Source organism: Amphiprion ocellaris, chromosome 4 (genome assembly GCF_022539595.1).
Source record: "Amphiprion ocellaris isolate individual 3 ecotype Okinawa chromosome 4, ASM2253959v1, whole genome shotgun sequence".
Classification (NCBI taxonomy): domain Eukaryota; kingdom Metazoa; phylum Chordata; class Actinopteri; family Pomacentridae; genus Amphiprion; species Amphiprion ocellaris.
The window spans coordinates 13,002,227-13,013,079 of NC_072769.1; the positions used below are offsets into that span (position 1 = coordinate 13,002,227).

A 10,853-nucleotide genomic window follows, 5' to 3' on the forward strand; every position below is an offset into this window, starting at 1 on the left:
GCTCAGCTCTGCACAAGATAATACTACTACCGCTAATAATAATAATAATACCTTTAATAATCTAACACCAGTCATTAAAAGGGAATTTGCAATACTGTGTGCTTGACAAAACATTAAATAACACATAAAATAACAAACGCTAGACATAGGAGCATTACAGAAAAAAAGAGTTATTCAAAGAGATGAATTTCAATAAAATTTTTAAACAAATCAAACAAGGAATAAATAAACCTGATTTAATGTCAAATACAATATGCTGCAACAACCCAGCAACAGATCCTTAACTTACATCAAACAGCTGCGAAAAATATTGTTTTGTCCATTTCGTGGTAAAAGAAAAACAACACAAACACTATAGATATATTGTATTGCATTACACAGTAAGAGATTTTTCCCTAAACTTATTCTGTGGCTAACAAAAGTCATTTACACACCAAACTATGGATTCTAAAATGACCACTGGAGTTGAAGGAATATTTCATTATATTAAAGTGCCACAAAGTTAAACGGAAAAAGAAAAGCAGACTTTGGTTATTTATTGCATGGCTGTTGCACAGGATTGCATTGTATTTTACAGGTCTGTCCACCCCCATTATTAAGAATACTGTCAGACTGCAGGAGTCACAGAGGCACTATTAAGTCAGGGGGAAAAGCATTGTAAAACACCAAAAACATGATAGCTTGTATTATAAAATCCTGCCCTGCCGGAGGATCCATCCCCCTCCCGGACCCCAGCTTGGGAACCGCCGCACCGTGGGGGCATGCTCCTCTGGCTGGAAGGGCTTGGATGGAGGAGGGCATGGACAAGAAGAGGAGGAGGAAGGAGGAGGAAGAGAGGATCAGAGGAGGAGGAGAGAGGTGAGAGGTTGCAGATGAGTTGGGATGCTGATGCTGCTTGCTGCAAAGTCTCCATCGCTCCATCCCTCCCTCGGAGAGAATGGAAAAACAAGGAGTGGTTATGTGATTCCCCACAAGCAGGAGGAGGAAGACGAGCGCATAGTGGAGAAAGGAATAGCAGGGAGGGAGGGGGGGCGTTTCCCTGCACAGCATCGCCTATTCTCACACTTGAGCATGGATACAATGTATGGCATATGGAAGCAGCTTCTTCGCTGACAGAAAGGGTGGACGCAGCGGTAAGTTCAGTTATTTTTCTCGCTGTTATTTTCCATGAGGTAGGAGAAAGAAAGAAAAAAGAAAGAAAAGAAACCCTGATTTGGACACAGTTCAGAGCGCGGCGGTGCTCCGGGTCCAATCACTTTAGACCTATCTTGGTAATTAAGAGGTATTTGTTAATAATCCCCGAAGTGAAGATTAAAAAAAAAAACAAAAAACAAAAACCCAAGACTTTAAGCTTTAAGGGAAGCCGGTTCGTGGCACAGCGTGGCATGAGATTAACGCCCGATCCATTTGTCGTTGGCACGCTTTATGATTTGATAACTAAACAGGTTGGTCCCAGCAGCATCACTCCCAAGTGCCTATCAGATGACTTGATGAGAGCTGCATTTGCACACAGCTTCATATGTAACAGCATGCCAGCCTCTCCTTTGTATCCTGATGGATAAAAGGAAAAAAAGATGTTCAAATCTCTTTCACACTCCCTGCAAAGGGTTAAACATTCAATCCACGCTTGCCACTCTGAACTGGGTTCTCCTTGTCAGTGGAAAGCGGATGTATTTACAAACAAAGAAAGCTTAATATCCAAGCCTGTCACGTAGGGGACAGGTGCTGGCTATCTGCGAGTTTTTACAGTGGTCTGTGTGGTTGTCTGCTTATCTGGGCTAGTAGGCCAACTGGAGTCTATGCATGAAGGCCCTTGCAAAGATTAAGGAAAACCAAAAGTGTCTCTGAAAGTTTGGCCCAAAGGCAGACAGTTTCCTATTCTGCGCTCTAAGGCTGAATTTGTTGCAATGGCCATCACTGGGTCATTTGTTTTTTGTCTGTGTAGTGACTATTAGACTCCACAGTGTAGCCAAAATGACTGTAAAGATTTGCTGTTGCAGGCATAAGCATAAACATCCTCATAACAGCGCCTTTAGTTCCAAGCAATTAAGCAGTAATGTGCAAGCAGCAGCCCGGCATCAGCTTAGTCTTCGTCTCCATCTCCAGCCCCATCTTGTCTTTGCCCCCTGGCACAGCCACTTGTGCTTCTGTATCCCATCTGAAATACCAGGTACATTAAAGGATTGATAAGTCTGTTGCTTCAGACATAAATATGAAACACAGACCGATTTTCTTTCATTAGGCCCTCCAGCTGGAGCCAGTTCACTTTCAATCAAGTCAATTCAGGAAATGGATTTTCTTATAAATGCAAACCAGATGTCTTTCGCCATGAAATGAACTTCTTACCCGGCCTATGCGGCAATTATCGGGGATGGAGGTATAATCATAAATATATGGATGTGGCAGCAGTTTACATTAAAACTGAGGTGACAAATAAAGGTTCAAACTGCAACTGCAGGCACACCCATGTGTGAGTGTCATGCGATCATAGCTTCCAACATGCACGACTAAAACCACACAGAGACATGTCTTCAAATTAGGCGAAGACATTTCAGTGACACTGAGCAGCAGACTGAGCCTGTGTAGTGGAGAGGGCAGCAGCAGGGTGTATTTTTACACCAGATCTCTGACACCTACGTACATCTCTTCACAGCTCTTGGTGAGAACAGAAGACATGTCCACTTGAGTTGTCATCATCCAGCCCAGACATGGACAGTTGGGATGGAGGAAGAGGCAAGAGGAGAGGGGAAAGAGTGAGAGAGAGAGAGAGAGATGAGGACAGAGAACACTAGAAGGATGTAGGTAATGAGGGAGACATCAAGATCTTCTTCACATGATGGCACCAGCTAGTTTTGACACTTCCCTTACAATGACAGCAGGTTAGGTAGTAGACTAGCGCCGGCATGAGAAAGGTGAGAGGATTGTTAGTAGCAAATAGGAGCTTTAAAGGGGTGTCAGGTTTCATGGTTGTGCAGCTTTGATAGAGGAAGGGATGCAGGCAATGATGTATGCATGTATGTTCGTGTTTGTGTCTTAGCAGAGAAACAAACTGATCTGGGGAGAAGAAAGTGGGGACGAAAGGGCAAACGCAGGCCAAGAGTGGATCGCAACGATTAGAGAGGAAGGGTTGAGAGGAAAAGTGAGAGAAACAAGGAGAGACGGTCAAGTCATGTTTGTAAAGCAGCCTGAGTTTTCCAGGGGGAGCTGTCCGTGGTGCTGATGCAAACCTCCCCGCCAGATCTCCCCTACCTGCCCCCCCTTCGCCCAATGACTCTCCTTTCTCCCTCGTTCTCTCCTCCTTAGCTGTTGACTGACAGCAACTGTGTCTCTAATTGGCAAGCGTGGATAGGGGAGAGAGTTGGGTTTATTCTCAATGGGACAGACCAAGAGAGGGAGAGAGAGAGAGTGTTGAGGTGGGGAGGGCTTGGGGGGAGGGGGGGGATGCAGCCGGGGAGTCTTCCAACAATAGTTGAGGAGACAAAGATAGGGGGGAATGGAGTGACAGTAGGTGAGGAGGAGGGGATGGAGGTAAGGGCTGAACATCTGTCTGGTAATCTCTCTCTCCCCTCAGCGCAGTGTAACACACACTGACACCTATTTGATAATTGGTGAGCCTGCCCTCTCCTCAGCGCTTGGCTAAATGGTTGCTTGATACCAGGGAGAGCAAAGGGACTAGCTGTTGGCAGTGTAATCTGTTTACTTGCTGCAGCTCAGGTAAAGACACATAACAGGCTGCCTGTGTACAGTAGAAAGGTGTGTGTGTGTGTGTGTGTGTGTGTGTGTGTGTGTGTGTGTGGCTACTGTACAAAGCTTACAACCGGGTTATTAGTCCGACAGTGTGCTCAAGATGTGACTGCGTGTGCTGCTGCATTACCATTCATGGACATAATATGATCTCTTTTATCTGTTTTATCCTAGGTGTCGTCTGTAAAGCTTTGCCTCCGCGCAGACCCCCGTCCTTCTGCAATTATTCAGAGTGCAGAAGCTGAAAGGATGCACACAACAAGACAAAACAAAAGGAGAGTGAGCACCAGAGCCGAGAGGAGAGAGAAAGGAGTGGAGGGGAGGTGGGCATCTTTGCTCCGGTCTCGACCACGGGTATTCTTGGGTTGATAATACAGATGTGGATGTTATTGCTTGAGAATACGCGTAGTCGAGTGGAAGCTTAATCGTCAACACTGGACCAAAAGCAGATCGAGATTCAGTACGCTACAGTGGCAGAGACTCATATAAATGTATAGCCAAGCTGAGAACAGGCATTTGGTGGGTTTTAATTAAGCAACCAGAGGTGACTTTTTATTTATTTTTTTAATGGGAAAGGCTTATTTTGTTCAATCAGAAAGGCTTTTAAATAGAATGCAATCAGACCTAGCCAGGTGCCCAAATCAAACCCAGCCACTGAAAAGGTTTTATCATCGTAGATTTATCAACCATGTCACTCTGTGCACCTGTGGAGGAAATGAGTGTGCGGCCAGATTCAGCCCCTCCTGCAGAGGCGCTGCTGGGGAAATCTTGCACCGTGCCACTAAGCTAAACCCTCAGGCATTAGTTCAGGCAGCTTAACACAAAAGTCTCCAGACTCAGACGTTAATTCCAAACCTTCTTGATTACATACCCTTGTCATTCACTCGCGCACACAAGTGATCCTATAATCTTATCAGTTGATTGGTGTCTCTCACAGCCCTTCACACTCCACACTGAACATTTTCCTCAAGCTGAAAAGAAATTTAAAGTTTGCAAAATTGGTGCTGGGGAGACAGTTTTTGGGTCCTTGGACTTAAATGACTGCGATGTTATGGGATGGTACATTATAGCTGCACACAGTCTCTCATTCCTATTTTTGACTACCCGGCTCATGCTAAAAATGTGTGAGAGTTTGATGCCTTTAGCAGCAACAGGAGACAGTAACACACGAGGACATGTCGAGGCTTGCTCCCGTAGCTGACGTTTCAACATTCAACTCAGCTGACTGGCTGTCATGATGGAGATTCAGATCTATATGCACACACACACACACACACACACACACTCAACTGCATGAGGGTTCACATAATCTGCATGCCTGTAGGGAAATAAGGGATTGATGAATATTATGAAAATAGGCATAAAGATAGATCATGTACATGTGAACGTGCACACATTGCAGCTAGTAGGTTCACTCGGTCCGTGTGCCAGTGGGGAAATAAGGAATTGACTGATTTTATGGGTAGCTATTTTTAGTCAGAATGATGGATGTTTATGTCTTTTATTGATCAAGTTGAGGTGTGGGTTTGAAGAATTCTGGGACGTTAGGGCACGCTGATTAATCAGGTAGCAAAGGTGTTGGAATAAAACATCCTGATTTACAGTTTTGGTACATTAGCATTATTGCTAAGTATTATAAATTAGAAAATCAACATTTCATTGCAAATTCAGCACTACATTAGCATCTGGTTGTGCACATGATGAATTGCACTCTTATCATTTACAATTCCACGATTTCTTACCCGTGTAAGCAAATCTGTTACAGTGTGTGATTATAATTCATACAAATTTCACTCCGACGTTGCATAAACTTGTTGATTGGGCAGAGCCATTCCTGTGGTTTTTGTGTGCCTGTGTGTGTGTGTGCGCTTCCAAGCAACAAAATGACTATTGTGAGCACAGCTCCAGGTGCCTAGCAACCAAATCGCTGTTTCCTTGGCAACAGTTGCCTTGCACTCACTGTGTGGGTGATTGGCAGCCTTGACAACAGAGACGGAGTGACACTTGACCTCGCGTGCTGAATGGGAGAGGAGAAAGAAGGAGCGAGAAATAGAAGAGAGGGGGAGGCAGTGGGAGGGGATGTGCAGAGACAGAGGAGAGACTAAGTGATAATCACTCTCCATTGTAATCATCCTCCAGCGTGTTTCATAAGGCGTCGTCAATACCTCTCCAGCTGGGGTCCATCATCAAACACAATGCACAGTGCAGTGCGCGCATGCACGGACACACTCTTCCTGGGTGGAGAGCCCAGGCCGGCACTCCACATCTCATCTATTATCACTCAGCCCTGCCTGGCGCACAACCTTGCTACACTGTGTCTTCTTTCATTTGTGATCTGCTACATCCTGTGCTCTGTTGGGGGATGAATGGATACTGGACTCCTGAAAATGTGTCACAGCCACAGACGCCACAGGAGAGTAGATCAGGAGCTGCATACAGAGACAATTTAATTTGTAATAGGGGTTGCCAGTGTCATTGGCACATATAAATGTAATTGCTGTAATTATTAAAATGTGTTTTTTTGGGGTTCTCGATCTACCCACTGCCTGCCTGGGGGCGTCTCATTGTACAGGGTTTTATATGAATCAAAAAGCGTGTTTTTTAAATGGCTTACAGTCCTGTATGTGATGATGAATCAAAACTGAAACAGTACAAACACAAAAAATCCCACATTTGGAAGCAGAGTCTCTTCTTTCATCTCATGCAACTTTTAAGATTCAATCTATATTTTACTCAACAGTACATAGCGGTAGTAACAACTCAAAAGCATAGCAGTTTGAGTTTATAATCCCAGGAATGAGTGTGCATTTTGTACTTTTCTATGTGCTAAATCTCAGTTTCTTGGGTCATCTAAGGGTCAAGTGTCTTTACTCTGAGGATGAACCTGCATTTGTCACCATACTGCTGTTCAGTATTACATTAGGTGACATTAGAGCTATTTATTGACTTTAATTTTATCTTTGATAAGAAAATACTTCATTTTTAGTATTATGTCAAATTGAACACATGCATCAACATGCATTGTATTTTAACACAATGAATATTGGAAAAATTATACTTTTTTGTCAACAAATCCTGTGAAAAGACCAATTACACATATTCCTTATGCAATTATTCCATTAGTTTTACTCACTTTAACTTGGAGGGTTAGAAGAGGCTCCACTCTGCTCAGGTCACCAGCAACAACAAAACAAACAACCATACATGGACAAACTCACAGCTAAATTGTAAATCAGCAATTAACCTAAAAGGCACGTCTTTGGGAAGAAGCTAGAGCATCAGGAGAGCACGCTAAACTCCTCAGAGAAGAGCCACAGCTGACCACTATGTTTAACATTGTTCATTTGTATAATAGTCACCCTTTGTTGAAACTATCAATCACATCTGTCAGCACTTCTGTTGCACTGGGTGACTTGTTCCTTCCTCAAGAACTGGACGGTAATTTTTAAATGCACCATTCTGCTCCCTGAGAACACCAAATTACATCTGTGGATAAAAAACATCCAGTATTCACCCATTTTGGTAATACGTACTAAAACTATAATGCCTTGTTTTTGGTAGTTTACTGAGCATTTGTTTAAAATTTAACTAAATATCTTTGACCGGTTTGTAAAGATTTACGCTTCAGTAGAAACTAATTACATAAAGCTGAGTGCTATGAAGAGGGTAGGTATGTCACAGATTAATGTTGGTTTTGGTCTTTTCATCACATTTGTTGACAAATAAAAAAATACTGAATAATGCCAGTTACTGTTTAATCTTTACCAGTCTCGGAATAAAATATACTGACTTCAGTATACAACAACCAAAACAAGCAAGATTTACTGACATTGTCAAATTTCCCCTTTATTTCTTCAATCGCACTTGAAATTCCGTACATTAAATAAAAATGTTTTATTTTATGTAGAACAATGATGGCTGCATAGGAAGAAAATCACTTCGTGTTTGAAACAGATCCTTTATATTTCTTAAAACGTTTTATTTCATGAAAAAGTGAGCTAAATACATTCCATCAACTGAGAAACTGAATGCATTAAGACAAATTCAAAACCAATGAACTTAGCAGCTAAACATAGATTTTTATCATTTTTGATCCTGTCTACAGTGGAATGACCTAATACTGTGACACAACTCTCTTACTGAGACTGAGTAGAGATGTTTGTAATTATTATTGTTAACAATAATAACATTCTGCTTGACTGAAAGTGAACGATATGGACTCTTTAACATAAACAGACTTGTATCAACTCTTGCATTTACATGAGATGCTAAAAAACAAACTGCTAAGTGTGGAAATCATGCAGCATTACTGTTGGCCTGAACTGTGTTAACATCCAATCCAAGAAATTCACTCCTACCTAGACTTGACAAGGTCTGACAGTGCAGCCTACCAGAAAACATTTTCCTCTCCAACTAGATCCTGCTGCCAGTGTCAGAGCATGATTGAGAATGAGTGTATGCAAAACTTAATGTTTCCAACTTTCAAATACACCTACTCACTGTTCTGTTTTTAGAGTCTTCCAGTCAAGATCAACATATTCATATGTGTCTTTCTCATCACGATAGCTAAACAGATACACTACTGATTTCACATAAAAGCTGTCAAGATGGGAGTCCATTCTCTCATGCTTCACGGGGTCTTGCATAAGCTTAAGTTTGTACTTAGCAGTTATAATTAAACTAAATATCTGGAAACATTTTTTTTTGTAATCTACAACACAAAACACCATTTAAATTTTTCAAAGCCTGCGTCCAAAGCATCTTTAAGATCCATTCAACAAAACTAAATTTGAAAACAGACAGACCTGCTGAAAATGTGAAGATAAATCAGGGTACACTGCATAGAGCAAATTGTGTAATAAATCTTGAGAGTCAGAGCCGGAGTTGTGGGCTGAAACCTTACACAGAAAGGGGAGAACTGAGAAGACAGCAGAAACATTTCACAGCAAGTTTGTCCCGAAGATTTCATGAGCGAGACTCGTGTTCACATGGTGGTAAATCTCAAGTGGCCACAAAATCTGTGAATAATCAAAGTTCCAAAAATGTCCTCTGATCGGCTTGATCCCAGTGGGCTCAGACCCACCAACCACCTGCTCATCTTCCCCCCCTTCCTGAGAAGCATCCAGCTCCATGAGGGCTACTGGTTGGCTGCTTCACAGGCGTCTATCCAGTCACTGTACACATCAACCGGCTCCGAGAGATCTGAAGAATAACTAAGGATAAAACGGGCTCTGTTTCTTCAGAATAGGAGTTTACAGATATCAACTTTGAAAATTATTATATGAAGAAGGAAAGTCACAGTGCCTTCTCAGAAAGGTTTCTGTTTGGTATTACAGAGGGTGAGCAGTAATCCCCAACTCCAATTCTTACAGTAAAATTCACCAGCACAATTTGAATGTAAGTCATTTATCAGGCATAGGACAAAGTGGTACATATTCAGAGTCCTGCTCCTTTTATAATCTAGTTTGTTTTTCACCAGCCTCTGTAAAACAACATATTTTTTCCTTATTTTGTTAAAATCAAACTGTAATCTTCTGATGACTCTTGGAAAATGAGGGGATATCAAAGTATAAATTGAGCTGCAGTTTTTCCAATATAAACAAAATAGTTTGGGGACGTGGATGGCCGGGGGAGAATATGAGGAGAAACTGACATGAATGAATATGACCCACACAGGGAAATTAAACAAATACATTTTTTTCTGAAGCTGTAGTGCTGACCCTGATGGTATTTTAAGTTTGACTCCACTAATATTGTTAATAATTGATTAAAAAAAAAATAAAAAAAATAAATAAATGTTGTGTTGGGAAGTATGAGCACTTTTTGGCAGGTGAAGAGGGGCAAGAACCTTTTTTTTTTAGTTTTCATCCTGCATCCAGCAAAAGTAAAGGGAGTGTGTTCAGTGAAATGCTGGTATGACTTACATTAAGTACAGAACTGTGGTCACATGACAGGACATAAACTTTCTTTAGCAAATGTACAACACGGTTTCTAAAAACCAAACAAAAAGGAACTTGCGTGAAAGACTGAATTCATTCTAAACCACCTGCTAACACCTGATTGAAAATTCACGTCACTTGATATCATCTGAGCAGGCATCGTGACAGCTTGGCCACTTCTAGGCGCTGATGATAGCTTTGGAATGTCATTAAAAGTCTCCAGAAAACCACAAGTTGATATTATTTTGTCAAACTACTGCTCCCCAGATTAAGAATTAACTTTAATGCTCAAAGCTAATAAAATATTTCTTAAAAACGACGACACATTCAAATGCACCATTACCACTCTGCTTCATTACTATTTTATGGTTGTACCAGAAAGGGAGATGTCACCTAAAATTTAATACGTGAATAAGGATACAGGTAATGGGGGTCTGGAACTCCTCCAAGCAGACTGTACATGATATTATCCCAGTATTTCTGCTCCTTTCCCTGTGGAAAAACAAAGCAAAAGATAAGTTAGAAACCTGAGAAGATGACATTTGAAACTGTCACGTTCAGAAGAGTTATAATTGGTGTATTACATTTTGACATCGCATGACTTCTCGTGGTTGCAGAAAGGACAGGTGAACTGACTTTCCAGATCCCCCGTCATCTTCTTCTTAGGTGGAGGCTTTCTTTTGGACTTGCGGCGGCCCATTGCACACAAACTAAGTCAAGTCTGAGTGAAAGACAAAAAGCAAAAACTGCTTCAACAAAGACAACTCGTGATCTGAGTGAATGCCACCAAATATATTGACTAGAAAACAACTGTAGCTGGCAGGTACTGTTCATATTGTTACCAGGCTAACGTTAGCATGTTTGTTGTTGATCTCTTGGAAAGCACAGTGTACCTCACGATAACAAACACACACGACTCAAGTGGACTCAGCTGAGAAAACAATTCGATTATATCTCGGCTACCTGTTGTTATTAAACACACTGTGGCTGCTGAACGTTACCTAGTAAAAGTTTAAGCTTGTTTACCTTTCCTTGCTGAAAATACACGTTGCTAAAACGAAGAGATTCGGCTTCCGGAAGACCCGGCGCCGATAACTGTTCGACTTCAATGATTGGAGGAGAGCCGCTGCTTCTCGGCCTGTTATTGGCAGTCTGACGTGTCAGTTAAGT

The 10,853-nt window shown here is 41.8% G+C and overlaps 1 protein-coding gene and 1 long non-coding RNA gene across 2 annotated transcripts; one reads left to right on the plus strand and one right to left on the minus strand.

Annotated features, from left to right (window-relative positions):
* Window positions 1-788: 788 nt before the first annotated feature.
* LOC118470878 (uncharacterized) lies at window positions 789-6,282 on the plus strand. The gene is made up of 2 exons (XR_004848054.2): window positions 789-1,133; window positions 3,919-6,282. It is a non-coding gene; the product is annotated as an uncharacterized LOC118470878 (long non-coding RNA).
* Window positions 6,283-7,702: 1,420 nt separating this feature from the next.
* On the minus strand, window positions 7,703-10,836 carry LOC111574096 (transcription elongation factor 1 homolog). Its single transcript, XM_023278515.3, has 4 exons — window positions 10,710-10,836; window positions 10,268-10,404; window positions 10,105-10,175; window positions 7,703-8,946 (listed from the first exon to the last, which is right to left on the minus strand). Exons 2-4 carry the CDS (start codon window positions 10,381-10,383, stop codon window positions 8,882-8,884), a joined length of 252 nt encoding a protein of 83 aa, XP_023134283.1. The 5' UTR covers window positions 10,384-10,404; window positions 10,710-10,836; the 3' UTR covers window positions 7,703-8,881.
* Between the last annotated feature and the right edge of the window lie 17 nt (window positions 10,837-10,853).

What these genes read in the sequence shown, in the direction of transcription:
- LOC111574096 (XM_023278515.3), bottom strand. Translation starts at nt 10,383, where the DNA reads ATGGGCCGCCGCAAGTCCAAAAGAAAGCCTCCACCTAAGAAGAAGATG. An exon ending in AAGTCATGCGATGTCAAAAT is followed by an intron (nt 10,176 to 10,267) that starts GTAATACACCAA and finishes GTTTTTCCACAG; the next exon opens with GGAAAGGAGCAGAAATACTG. An exon ending in GTTCCAGACCCCCATTACCT is followed by an intron (nt 8,947 to 10,104) that starts GTATCCTTATTC and finishes GTTATTCTTCAG; the next exon opens with ATCTCTCGGAGCCGGTTGAT.